The 14591-nt window shown below is 50.9% G+C and overlaps 1 protein-coding gene across 1 annotated transcript in view; it reads left to right on the plus strand.

The window, feature by feature from the left end:
• Nucleotides 1–14591, plus strand: part of LOC139311786 (antigen peptide transporter 2-like) — a 75690-nt gene that overhangs the window by 57166 nt on the left and 3933 nt on the right. Inside the window, exons 12-13 of the mRNA XM_070936300.1 lie at nucleotides 9291–9483; nucleotides 12336–12509. Coding sequence (XP_070792401.1) covers nucleotides 9291–9483; nucleotides 12336–12509 — 367 coding nt within the window. The remainder of the gene's footprint in view (nucleotides 1–9290; nucleotides 9484–12335; nucleotides 12510–14591) is intronic.

Genomic DNA, 14591 nt, shown 5'->3' on the forward strand with positions numbered 1-14591 from the left:
TCGGGCCCGACCTCATCAGACGAGGCAACCACTCAATCCGAGTCGGATGAGGAAATGGCCGTCCACAAGGTGTCCCGCCCCCCCAGGCGGGAAGACCCACAGCATGGCGACCGGGGAGAGCGATGCGGCAGCTGCAGAGGCGACCACCCCAGGGCAAACTGCAGATGGAGGGACGCGACCTGCCGCCGATGCCTGAAGAGGGGGCACATCGCAGAGGCCTGCAGAGCCACCGATCCAGCCCCGGAACCGCCCAGACCACGATTCCGGGAGAATCGCAAAGACAACCAGAGGACATCCAAACGGTCCTCAAACCAGTCCCGGCGCGGGGAGGAGGACTATCCCCGAAATAGAACGGTGCACCAGACCACCATCGCGCACACAAGCGACGAGGGGACCACCAAATTCCACGTGACGCTGCTGGCAGAGGGGTCCCCGTGCAAGATGGAGGTAGACTCCGGATCCGCCTACTCCATCATGGACTGGCAGCACCTAAAGCAGCTGAAGCCATCCTACAAAAAGGCCCAGCTGAAAACCCCAAAGTCGAGGCTTGTGGACTTCAACGGAAACCCCATTGGAATCCTGGGCAGAGCCACCATCCACATCAAGTACAACGAGTTCAACGGAGAGCTGCCCATCACCATCGTGGAGCACAGCCGACCGAACCTGTTAGGTGTGGAGTGGTTTAAGCCGCTGGGGCTTTCCATCGAGGGCATCCACGAAATCCACAGGGACGAACTCGACACCATCATCGAAGAGTTCAAGGAAGTCTTCGATGGTAAGCTGGGGAAATTTGTGGGGAGGCCAATCTCTTTTAATCTGGATAAGGGAATCACCCCAATTAGGCTCAAGCCCCGCCGAGTTCCGTTTGCCCTGCGGCCTAAAGTAGACGAACAGCTGGATAAGCTGATCGCCCAGGGCGTCCTGGAACCGATCGATCATGCCTCATGGGAGACTCCCATTGTGACCCCACTGAAGCATGATGGATCTGTGCGCATCTGCGCCGACTACCGTTGTACCATCAACAAGGCGTTGGCACAGAGCGCATACCCAGTCCCAGTGGTGCAACATCTGCTGCATTCCCTGGGAACTGGCTCAATTTTTGCGAAACTGGACCTGGCCCAGGCTTACCAGCAACTGCCAGTGGATGAAAAAACGGCGGAGGCCCAAACAATTGTCACGCACAGGGGGGCATTCAAATGCAACCGCCTCCAATTTGGAGTCAGCGCTGCCCCCGGCATTTTCCAATCAATGATGGAACGCCTTCTCCAAGGCGTTCCAGGGGTGGTGCCTTACTTCGACGATGTGCTCATCTCCGGTGACTCAAGAGCTCAACTCCTTGAAAGGCTCAGGCTTGTCCTGCAGCGGTTCAAGGCCAAGGGCTTGAGGGTCAGGCGTGATAAGTGCATCATAGGAGTACAGGAAGTCGAGTTCCTGGGCTACCTCATTGATAGCACAGGCATCCACCCCACCAAATCAAAAGTGGAAGCAATCCATGAAGCTCCAAGCCCAAAAAACAAAACGGAGCTTCAGTCTTTCCTTGGGTTGCTCAACTTTTATGCCATTTTCTTAAAGCAGAAAGCCACAGTTGCTGAGCCACTCCACCGCCTGCTGGGGAAATCAGCGTCCTGGAAGTGGGGCCAGGAAGAGGAAGCAGCGTTCCGAGCCATCAAGGGACTATTAACGTCCAAAAGCGTCCTCATCCAATACAGTGAGACGCTGCCCATCAAGCTGACCTGTGATGCGTCGCCATATGGGGTGGGGGCAGTCCTCAGCCACGAACTGCCCAACGGCACGGAAGCCCCCATCGCCTACTTCTCGAAGACGATGTCCGGCGCAGAACGGAACTACAGTCAGCTGGACAAAGAAGCCCTGGCCATCGTGGCTGGAGTGAAGCGCTTCCACGAATACCTCTACGGAAGACGCTTCACCATAGTCACCGACCACAAGCCACTCCTGGGACTCCTCGCAGGCGACCAACCCACCCCGACCTTCATGTCTCCACGGATGACGAGATGGGCCATCTTCCTAGCCGGCTACTCCTACCGGCTCGTGCACCAGCCAGGCTCAGCCATAGGAAACGCCGACGCACTCAGCAGATGCCCGTCGAAAAATCCAGTCGAAGACCCAGCCCCCACGCTCCACCTATTCCATATTGATGACGACGCCAGCTGTCCGGTGTCATCCGCAGATGTGGCCGTTCACACCCAAAAGGACCCCACACTCCGCCAAGTGAAGTCCTGGATCCTCAGAGGGTGGCCATCGGAGAAGACGGAGGAGAGGTTCAGCCCGTTCGCCAGGAAACAGAAGGAGCTGTCCACCATAAAGGGCTGTCTGCTATGGGGAGACAGGGTGCTGATTCCAAGCACTCTGCAACGGCGAACACTAGAGACCCTGCACAAAGGGCATCCGGGCATCGTCCGCATGAAGGCCCTGGCACGGAGTTACGTCTGGTGGCCCGCCATGGACAGAGACATTGAACAATGGGTCTCCAGATGCGACCCGTGCCAAGAAGTCCGCCCAGCGCCGCCGCAATCCGAAGTCGCGAAGTGGGAGACCCCCAGCAACCCCTGGTCGAGGATCCACATCGACTTCGCGGGTCCGATGCAGGGGCGACACCTCCTCATCGTGGTAGATGCCTTCTCCAAGTGGCTCGAGGTGATATCCATGGCATCTACCACAACAGAAGCGACGATCCGAGCCCTGCGCCGTCTGTTTGCCACACATGGACTTCCGGATGTGCTAGTTTCGGACAACGGCCCCCAGCTCACATCCCTGGCCATGGAGTCCTTCCTGGCAGGACTGGGCATCCGCCACGCACTGTCCGCCCCCTACAGGCCGGCCGGAAACGGACAAGCCGAACGCATGGTCCGACTGACCAAAGAGGCCCTCACCAAGATGGGCCCGGGGGACTGGCAAGAGCGCATAGACAACTTCCTCCTCACCCAGCACATCACGCCACACGCCACCACCCACAAGAGCCCGGCCGAACTGTTGATGGGCAGAAGGTTGAGGTCACCCTTGGACCGGCTGCACCCCCAATACAGCCCGGAAGTGACCGCAACCGCCAGCCGCCCGCTTCGCGCCTTCAGCAACGGAGATTCAATCTTCGCGCTAAATTGCAGCGGCTCTCCTAAATGGCTGAAAGGGAAGATTGCCAGCACAACCGGCCCCAAATCCTACATCGTCGAGTTGGAAGATGGACAGTTCACGAGACGCCACATCGACCAACTCCGAAAAAGGTGGGGGGGAGCACATGAAAACCAGCCTGACGAGGGAGGCCTACAACACCCCGACGAGGTAGGCCTCCAACACCCCGGCGAGGTAGACCTACCCCACCCAGACCAGGTAGGCCTACAACACCCCGACGAGGTAGGCCTACCACACCCCTGCGAGGTAGGCCTACCACACCCCTGCGAGGCAGAGCAGCACCACCCCGACAAGGTCGGCCCAGCCCACTACCAGATGCTGTCACGTCGACAGCCCAGCGAGGTAGACCGGGGCCAACCGCACGGGGGATGGCACCACCAACCCAGCCAGGTGGGCACCGGGCACAACAGGGCCAGGGACCACCAACCCAACCCGCAAGTAGACCTGCCCAGGGGAGGAGCGGCGCACCCCACCAGTGACAGCAGCCTACGCCAGCCCAGCCAAGGAGACCACGGTTCCAGGCGAGTAGACCGGGACCCATCCAAGACGGGCACCCCCCGACCTATGGGCAAGGGTGGCACTAGACTCCCCGGCAAGAGGGACCCCCGCCCATCACAAGAGGCAGCCAGGAAACAACACCCCGACCCGGATGACCCCAGGCACCACCCTACAGTAGACCAAGGACTAGGGGGAAGGGAAAGCCGACAACAACCCGGCCAGGTAGACCTGCACCACCCCGGCAGGGGAGACCTCCGCCGCCCCGCAGAGGTAGTGCCGCAACAACAGCCCGACCAGGTCGACAACCACCGACCAGACGGGGTAGACCAACGCCAGCCCGACCTAGCAGACCAACACCACCCCTGCGAGGTCGGACAACGCAACACAAGCCAGCACCACCCGCAGCCGGCGGGCCGGTCCAGAGGGCACCAAACAGAACCACCACCCACCCGGCACCAGTCCGAACCACAGCCGAACCGCAGCGCCCGGGAGACCGGGGAGGAGCAAACAATGGACTTACCGAGATTCAGACGCTCTTCCCGGGTCGGAACCGAGCCACCGAGACGAGGCGACAGATCCACAGACCACCAGAACCAGCCATCCAAGGTCTGCGGTCCGGCCGGAGGCGCTGGGGGTGACCCCGCTCACTCGACAGCCGAACCAAGCCCGGTTCCGGAGAGGGAGCCGGGAGACGACAGAGCCCCGTCCACCCAGGTCGGAGACGGAGAACAAGTGAGACTGCGCAGGTCAGCTAGGGTGCCGAGGCGTCCTACGTACCTGCGTGATTACGTGACTTTTGTGGACGAGATTTGACAGTCCAGACTAAGGGGGGAGGAGTGTTATGTCCTTATAAGGACATCCGCCCTAATTGGCTGCCAGCCATCGGGCGGGAGATTTGAATCCCTGTCTAGGGGCGGTGCGGCTGCCGGGAGCGAATATAAGGAGAGCTCCGGCAGTGCGCCAGCAGTCTTCTTTTACTTGTTACAGTGTAAATAAAGTTGTTACATGTATCGAGCTGGTCACGTCTTCTGTTCCTGCGCCTGATCTAACATATACAGGTCGGTGAACGCTTACATTTGAACATGTCTTTTTTTTTTTTTTTCTGTAGCACTTCAGATTGAGGAGTCCTGGATGCTCTCTGAGCCTGCTTATTTTTTTCTAGACCCAAACTAGGTAACAGCACTGATGATGCTATCTAGTTTGGGTAATGAACCATCTGCAAGAAAGCAAGCAAACTCAGAAGGCACCAAGAACCCTTTATTTCAACCCTGAGCTACAAATATTCTTGTTTAGTGGCACTCAGGTTTTTCAGTGGCTGCCACGTTTCTCATCCCTCTGTTCATTTGACCTTCCCGCCTTCATCACAACCTGCTCTGACTTCATTTTTTTCTTTTTTTTACTTTCCTTTTCAAGATCCAAAATCCATTTCTGTCCAGAATTCACTACACGGTGGTCAAATTTTAGTGTTGAACAATATTTAATTTTACTTATAGGTCCAGCCTTCAGTTCTGGGCCTATTTATAGGAGTAATATCAATTTCACTTTGTGGGAGTGTCAACCTCCAGCTCGAGAATCCAAAGTCTAGGATCATTCTATTTCCAAAAATCTTATTGTTTATTGAATACACAGCATGCAAAACTAACTCTATAAAGTTCTCAAACCCAGTCCATAGATTAAAACAATACTTTTTCAAGCCAAACCCCCAGCCTCTCATGTAGTCCACGTAAACAAGTTCTCATAGTTATGGGAACTGTCTGCTTCAACTCCACACCTTGTTGTGATGTCCTTGAACAGTTTCCAGGCTCCCACGGCCTTCAGTAGAATCGTAAAAGCTTCTGAGGTTTGTGTAGGATTGTGCGGTATATGTTGGACTGTATGTAATGATTGTTTTGAAATGTCATGTCCACCATCTTCAACATGGCGCCACGTTGGCATCCTGCCATGAAATGCATTGGGAGTGGGGGGACAAATGGGCAATAAACCTGTATGCACTTTGTGTGGGAATTCAGGAGGGGCTTAATAGCTGAAGAAAAGCAGATCACTGGTTCGTGCCAAGGTGTCTTCATTTGTCCTGAGTCTGTTTGTCCTGAAAGTCACCAGCCCAAACCCCCAAAACATTCCCAAAACATCCCAGTGGCATCATGTTGGCTGGGTTTGTACTGGTCCTGGGGTGAGGGGGACTGAAGAAATAGTGTTGTCCCCAAAATTAGGCCTTAGCTTGGTGTCGAAGCCAATGAGTCACCAAACACAAAGTGTGATACAAAATTATACTTTTATTTTGGTACCAAGATATAAGGACTCTGGCTTTGAAAGCTGCCAAGGCCCCGATTACAATCTTACAGCAATTCTTATAGTCAAAGGGTGGGTCATACTCACCCCTTTGCCCTTCCCCAGTGGTGAAATCCAAATTTTTTTACTACCCGTTCTATGGGTGTGGCTTGGTGGGTGTGGTGTGGCTTGGTTTGGCTTGGTGGGCATGGTAGGGAAAGGATACTGCAAAATCTCCTTTCTCTCCCCGCTCCTGGGGGAAGGATGTTGCAAAATTTCCATTCCCACCCCACTCTGGGGCCAGCCAGAGGTGGAATTTGCCGGTTCTCCGAACTACTCAAAATTTCCGCTACCGGTTCTCCAGAACCTGTCAGAACCTGCTGAATTTCACCCCTGCCCTTCCCCTAATAATGCATGCATAACATATAATATTGATTAGTTATCTGAATTACAGCCCCCTGAAAACTGTTATGGTGGCTATGCAAGGTAGCTAAATATCACGTCACCTGCCCCTCACCCCAGCTCACGGGTATCTTGCAAAGTGTCCTAGTTTCATGTGCCAGCTATGTGGTTTTGGGTTTTTTTTTTATGAGTGAGCTATTCTTCTTTGGCTTAATTGTTTGACAAGTAAGTTGCTTGTTTCCTGCCTCGCTATGACTGTGCAGCCCCACCCATTCCCCCCTTCGTGCTATTGCAGAGAAGCAGAGAAGAATAAAAGCAGTTTAAGTCTTCGTTTCAAGGTGCCCCTCCCCCCCCCGGGTGAAATCCAGCAGGTTCTGACAAGTTCTGGAGAACCGGTAGCGGAAATTTTAAGCAGTTTGGAGAACTGGCAAATGCCACCTCTGGCAGGCCCCAGAGTGGGGTAGGAATGGAGATTTTGCAGTATCCTTCCCCTGCCACGCCCACCAAGCCACACCCACAGAACCGGTAGTAAAAAAATTTGGATTTCACCACTGTGCCTCCCCATTCCCCCCTCCCTCCCCCAGTACTACATTGCAGAGAAGAGGAAAGGAATAGAAGCATTTCAATTGTTTTAAGGCAAAGAAATGAAAACAAGAGTAAATATTTTTCAGAATTCGTATTCCTCACTCTCATGTCCATTACACCCACACCTGGGGCCTATCTCCACATACGACCCTTCCTCTGACCACCAGGGCCTCATCCATCCATCCATTCCATCATTTGATCCTTCAATAGCTTTGTCTTGTTGCACGGGAAACTCAGATACCAGCAAACCTTACTGCAACCAGCATCTCTTAGTTAAAAGTCCCTTTCATGTCAACCAAATGGAATCGAGGGTTTTTCTTCACTAAGGGATCAGACTGAAGCAGGACTGACATGAAATGATATTTGGAGAACATATGAGTGATGTAGAGCTGAGAATCTGCTGCTGTTGTTGCAGGTTCCAAGTGGCAAGAAGGGCTCGAGATTGAGCTGGTGATAAACGCCAATTTTTTTTTCTCCCTTTATAGATTTTAAAATGTTGGGTTTGGTTTTGGATGAAGGAACACGGGGATTTCCTTTTTGCAGAAAGTTAAGCATTACATGCAAATCAACAACTAGCAAATAAGTGGAAACGAAAGAACAAACTTTTTTAGAAACACTTTTTTTTTTTTTAAATGCTGCTTTTCCTTTGAGGAAATGACTGTACATGATCAGTTTGGTTGGTGCTTCTTGTCTTGTCCAAATTATTTCCTCCTCCTAAAATAAGCTAAGCCACAGAAATGCTGTTTTTCAAAAATAAAACTTTGAGGGCATTTGCAAGGTGTTTTTTTTTTCCCGGTGAATTATTATAAGAGCCTTGGTGGCGCAGCGGACTAAACTACTGTTAAAAGTAGCACTTAACTGCCAGCTGCCTGCAATTACTGCGAGTTCCGTTTTTTTCCCCTTGGACTTTCTATTTCTCACCCAGCAGTAGACGGCATCTCCTCTGTGGGTTCAAAGGCTGGACTGGGCTTGGTTAGTTGGATAGGAGGCCACCTAGGGATCCCAAGAAGTCCTATAAACTTCCCACCAAAGGCACAGGATGGGTTCTTCTGCACTGTGGCCAAGAAAACTGCAGGGACACATCTGCGTGGTCAACAGGAGTCCATTTGGATTTAAGCATATGATTAAGGTTGATCATTTCCCCAAGACAGCTTCTTTCATGGACTCCCAAGTTTAGCTCTCAAAGAGATCATTAATATCCTTAAGACAGAGGTGAAATGTAAAATTTGTTACTACTGTTTCTGTGGGCATGGCTTGGTGGGGGGGGGTAATGTGACTGAGTGGGGGTGGCCAACTTTTTTAAAAAAACCTTTTAAAACCATTTTTTCTACAACCTCTTCGGCCAAAGAGGTTGTAAATAAATGCTTTTAAAAGCCTCTGACGATCCCAGCTGACTTGCCTGATCGTCAGAGGCTTTTTCTTTTTTTAAAGCCTCTGACGATCCCAGCTGAGTTGCCTGATCATCAGAGGCTTTTTTTAAAAAAAAAACCAAAACATTTTTTTCTACAACCTCTTCAGCTGAAGAGGTTGTAGAAAAAATGCTTTTAAAAGCCTCTAACGATCCCAGCTGAGCCGCACGATCATCAGAGGCTTTTTTTTTTTAACTTTTAAAAGCATTTTTTCGGCTGAAGAGGTTGTAGAAAAAATGCTTTTAAAAATAATAAAAGAAAGCCTCTGATGATCGCACGGCTCAGCTGGGCATGGGGGGAGGACATGGATTTTTGCTACCGGTTCTCCGAACTAGTCGCAGCCTGTCAGGGCATCGATTAATCCCATGTTTGGCTCTGGGACAAATCACCCTGATTTAATTAGAGGATGGATCGTGGCTTATTCCAAGTTGCAATATTCTGAAAAGAAACGCGAAGAAAAGTTTTCTAATAAAACTCATTTATTTGTTATAAAGAAAATAAAACACCTCACTAACTAAGAAAGTTAATTGCTACATTTTGAAAGTAATTCGGGCCGGCTGCTTTCCAGCAGTCGACACCCCCGTGGCATGAGAACAAAGGAAAAAGTGTGCGAAGCAAGTGAAGAAATGCAGACATGCGTAGTAACTTTTGATAACAATTCTTGGCAAGGTACGGAAAGTCAGATAGTCCAGAAATATGAAGCTCAGCTGGTAAATAAAATAACGCAGTGACACAGCCATCGCTACTGGATCGGGCAATCCGGTCCGAACCGGCAGCATTTCACCCCTGCCTTAAGATATTCTAAGTATAATGCTCCGGATAAATGCATGGAGATCCTTGTGAGGAAATTAAATTTGTCATTCAAACAGGACTTTTAAGTGTTGCCGTAGAGCTTGATACTCAAAACAGAGAAGCCAGCTGTATTCCTCCCTTTGCAGATGCTCCCATGTCTTAACATTGCTGCTCCGTCCTTTTCCTCCCACAGGCCCTGATTTACACTTACGGGGATGCCCTGAGCAATGTGGGCGCTGCAGAGAAAGTCTTTGAATATCTTGACCGGGAGCCATCTGTCCGCACAGATGGGACGCTGTCTCCAAAATCCCTCCCTGGACGCGTCTCCTTCCGAAATGTTTCCTTCTGCTATCCCTCCCGCCCCGAGATCCAGGTCCTGAAGGTACCTTATGGGAAGCTGGAAGGCATGGGTTGCTTTGCATGACACCCCAACAATAGCAATAGCACTAACACTTATTTATTTATTGGTTCAATTTATATGCCGCCCTTCTCCAGAGACTCAGGGTGGCTTACAGTGCGTTAAGCAATAGCCTTCATACTTTTGTATATACCTGCTTAGTAGGGCTTTCGTCCCCCCCAAGTGGTGTTCTTTTTTATACAAAGTCATCTTATTGCCCCCACAATCCTCATTTTACCTACCTCGGAAGGATGGAAGGCTCAGTCAACCTTGAGCCTGGTGAGATTCGAACTTGAAGTAATTGCAGGCAGCTGGTGTTACTTAACAGCACTTAGTCTGCTGCGCCATCAAGGCTCTTCTAGCTTATATACCACTTAGACTTATATACCACTTCATAGTGCTTTTACAGCCCTCTCTAAGCAGTTTACAGAGTCAGTCTGTTCTCCCCAATAATCTCATTTTACCCACCTCGAAAGGATGGAAGCTGGAGTCAACCTTGAGCCAGTTAGGATCGAACTCCTGGCTGTGGGCTGAGTTTGCCTGCAATACTGCATTCTAACCACTGCGCCCCCTTGCTACCAGTACATCACTCAAATGCAGTTGTTAAAGTTGCTAAGTAACCTAGTCAAGTGTGAGTTGTGTGTTCTACAAATCTAAGCAGATTTCACTGTCGTAAAGAAAATTGGAAGGAAGAATGTTTTTTTTTTTTTAATTTGATTTATATGCCGCCCTTCTCCGGAGACTCAGGGCGGCTTACAATGCGTTAAGCAATAGCCTTCATACTTTTGTATATTTATACAAAGTCAGCTTATTGCCCCCACAAACTAGGTCCTCATTTAACCTACCTTAGAAAGGATGGAAGGCTGAGTCAACCTTGAGCCTGGTGAGATTCGAACTTACAGTAATTGCAGACAGCTGGTGTTAATCACAATGCTTTTAGTCTGTTGAGCCACCAGGCTCTTGTTGAGACTTTAAAGGTCTTTAGAAAGACAATGTACGTTTTTATACTGTAGGACAGGGGTCCCCAACCTGTGGGCTGTGGCCTATTCACAACTGGGCTGTGTGAGTGGCCGGCCAGTATGCATAGACATGCACACATATAGCCCCACTCACATGAACCGTGGGAGCTTGCAGCCCCACTGACATGCACGTGCCTGCTCCTTCCACAAATCTTCCCCTCTTCCCACCCACCTCCCGCGCTGGGCCACCAATCTGGACAGGTTGGTGTAGACACGCAGACTGTAGGATCTAGATATGCAGGATCCAATCTGGGTCAGTCACCGGGACCAGATCAGGGGTGCTATTCAGCAGGTTCTGACAGGTTCTGGAGAACCGGTAGCAGAAATTTTGAGTACTTTGGAGAACCGGCAAATACCACCTCTGGCTGGCACCAGAGTGGGGTTGGGATGGAGATTTTGCAATATCCTTCCCCCTGGAGTGGGGTGGGAATGGAGATTTTGCAGTATCCTTCTGGAATGGGGTGGGAATGGAGATTTTGGAATATCCTTCCCCCTGGAGTGGGGTGAGATTGGAGATTTTGCAGTATCCTTCCCTGGAGTGGGGTTGGAATGGAGATTTTGCAGTATCCTTCCCCCTGGAGTGGGGCGGGAATGGAGATTTTGCAGTATCCTTCCTCTGGAGTGGGGCGGGAATGGAGATTTTGCAGTATCCTTCCTCTGGAGTGGGGTAGGAATGGAGATTTTGCAGTATCCTTCCCCTGCCACTCCCACTAAGCCATGCCCACCAAGCCACGCCCACAGAACCGGTAGTAAAAAAAATTTGAATTCCACCACTGGACCAGACGTTTAGTCTCCTGAGCTTTCAGACTCATACAGGAGCCCATCCTCAGGGAACTTCACTCCAGCAGATTATGTGCTTTGGGCTGTTCTGTGTGTGGTATTTATAGGGTGCCTGTTGTGTGCGGCTTTTTTAGAAGTTGATTGATGGCTGGCTTTTATGTGCCTTCACTAACACTGCATCTTCCTGCTTCATTTGGCTGTGGCTTCCGGCGTCCCGATATAGTCGGCAGGTGCCATCGCTGACTATTGGGGGTAAATCCTTGCCCCCCACAGAGAGGGCTTGCAATCTGGGTGTCCTCCTGGACACACGGCTGTCTTTAGAAGAGCATATGACGGCCGTGGCCAGGGGGGCCTTTTATCAGGTTCGCCTCATTCGCCAGTTGCAGCCCTTTCTGGATCGGGACGCTTTGCGCACAGTCACTCACGCCTTTGTCACCTCCCGGCTGGACTATTGTAATGCTCTCTACATGGGGCTCCCCTTGAAGAGCACTCAGAGGCTCCAGCTGGTCCAGAATGCGGCCGCGCGGGTGGTTATGGGCGCAACTCGTTGTGCCAACGTGACACCCCTCCTGCGTGAGCTGCACTGGCCGGGTACCTTCGAAACCGACTTTGCCACCAATAGCCTCCCACCGGCCAGTTCGCTCCCACAGAGAGGGTCTCCTCAGGGTGCCATCAGCCAAGTTATGTCGGCTGGCGACACCCAGGGGGAGGGCCTTCTCTGTGGGTGCCCCAGCCCTGTGGAATGAACTGCCCCCGGAAATACGTAAGATCTCCGACCTCCTGGTATTTCGATGTGCACTGAAGACCCTGTTGTTCCGCCAGGCTGGGCTATCAACATAACAATTTTAAATTGGGTTTTAAATTCCTGGGGTTTTAAATTGAGCCGAATTCATTTAATAATTTTAAACTATTTTAACTGATGTTGTCTTGTATTTTTAATAGGCTGTACACCGCCATGAGTCCTTCGGGAGAAGGGTGGTATAGAAATAAAATTATTTATTTATTTATTTTACATACATTTACATCTCTTTGCCGTAGAATGTCTCCTTTGAGCTCCGCCCTGGGGAAGTGACAGCGTTGGTGGGCCTGAACGGCAGTGGAAAGAGCAGCTGTGTCGCCCTCCTGGAGCACTTCTACGAACCCCAGTCCGGGGAGGTCCTGCTGGACGGAGTCCCGGTTGGGAAATATGAACACAAGTATCTCCATAGGCAGGTGAGGGAGGGAGCAGCCTGGTTGGGAGCAGCAGGGAGTGAGGGCAGCTTTGGGCTTTATTGTCAGGTATGCCTCCTTTCAGTACTCAAGAAAGAAAAACCCCGACTCCATTTTCATAGACAAAGGTACTTTTACTGAGTACGAACTGAATGCAACCAAAGAAAAGCAAGGTCTGAGGCAATAGGCGCGAAAATCACATATAGAAAGCATCCTTAAAACCTTCCCCCAATCGTCCAGTCAGGATTATCCAATCCACATCCACCCAAGGGGTCATGTGGGGTACAGCTTCCGATGGCTCCATCCTTCTGGTATGCCATGACGGTTGACCTTGACTGGTTATCAGTGTGCCTCCCAGCTGCAGAGAAACGCTGAGGAAAACTTTCTCCAATTTACTCCCACCAGCTCACTTCCCCACTCCCAAATATCCAGACAGCTCCCCCCTCCCCCTGTTACAATGGCAGCCGAGCAAGCAAGTAATATAAAGGTGGAGGCTGACATTTATCCTCTTCTGGACTGCAATATTTGGGTCTTTTGGTACTAGAATGGGGATTCATTCAACAAGGAAGAGAAAGTGTTTGCGAGATGGAGACGGAAGAAATGTTAAGCCACGCAGTTTGAATGGGACCAACCCAGTGGTGAAATGCTACTGGTTCGCTCCTGTTTGGGTGAACTGGTAGTGATAAAAACTACCGGTTCGGGCAAACCGTTAGAAAAAAAAACCCTACCAGTTCGGTCAAACCGGTAGTTTTGTTTGTTTGTTTGTTTGTTTGTTTGTTTGTTTGTTTATTTATTTATTTATTTTTCAGATTTCTACACCGCCCTTCTCCTTCCGGACTCAGGGTGGTGAACAGCCAAATATAAAACATTCATACACAAAAGTTAAAATAGATTTAAAATAATTAAATAAAGTTTGGCCCATAATTTAAAACATTTCAATTAAAATCAATATCAAATTTTAAAACCAACCATAAAATCAGGGCAGCCCGGCTAACTGGAAAAAGTAGGTTTTAAGGGCCCGACGAAAAGTCCAGAGGTCTGGGATCACTTGTATCTCTGGGGTAGATTGGTCCAGAGGGTAGGTGCCACCACAGAGAAGGCTCTCCCCCGGTAGTTAGCTACCGGTTCAGTTCAACTGGTAGTTTAAAAAGTTACCGATTTCTCCGAACCGTTATTTCCAACGATCAGCTGTGCCGCGCGGTTTAGCTTTGCTAGAAAGCAGGAAATCCTGCTTTCTAGCAAAGCTAAATCATGCGGCACAGCTGATCCCCATCACTGTTCCACTTACCTTCCCAAGCCTCCTTTTGGTCTGTAATGTGCATGTGCGCGCAGCATGAATTTGGTGCGCACTGCACATGCTCACGCATCATGCGTTTGGCGAGCACTGCACGTGTGCAGCACGTGCTTGGTCCGCAGCACACATGCACGGCCAGCGAACCGGTAGCAAACCGGTTCAGATTTCACCACTGGACCAACCCAATGTCCATTGTGATTCTTATCACTTGCAGGATGAGGCCTGAGCCTCCTTGGGTGGTTGAAGGGCAATACTTGGTGATGTTTTGGAAGGGGGTTGATGCAGGGTACGCAGGACCACTTGATATTAAGAAGACGTGGCTGGAACTGATTGGGCTTTAGGAGCATTGCGGGTTTTGTGTGCTTGTGTTTTAAAATTCTGATTTTATGGCCTACACCAGCGGTGTCAAACTCAAGGCCCGGAGGCCAGATCCGGCCCACGGGGTGCTTAGATCTGGCCCGCCCTGAAAACAGTGAAGAACCTGCCCGTGGTGCCTCTGCCAGCCAAAAGGGAGCTCAGGAGGGCCACGCGCAGCCTCCGAGGCTCTGTTTTGGGCTGCGACAGCCTCCTGCGACTCCCTGCCAGCGAAAACGGAGCTTGGGGAGGCCACGCGGCAGAGAGTTGCAGGAGGCCGTCGCAGCCCAAAACAGAACCCGGGAGGACTGTCGTAGCTGAAAACGGAGCCTCAATGAGTGACATCAAGCTGGCCACGCCCATCCTGGCCACGCCCCCCACGAGGTCAAACACAACCCTGATGTCGCCCTCAATGAAATCGAGTTTGATACCCCTGG

The sequence above is a fragment of the Pituophis catenifer genome, unplaced genomic scaffold (assembly GCF_029215685.1).
Source record: "Pituophis catenifer annectens isolate HBS135680 unplaced genomic scaffold, rPitCat1.0.hap2 SCAF_2, whole genome shotgun sequence".
NCBI lineage: Eukaryota > Metazoa > Chordata > Lepidosauria > Squamata > Colubridae > Pituophis > Pituophis catenifer.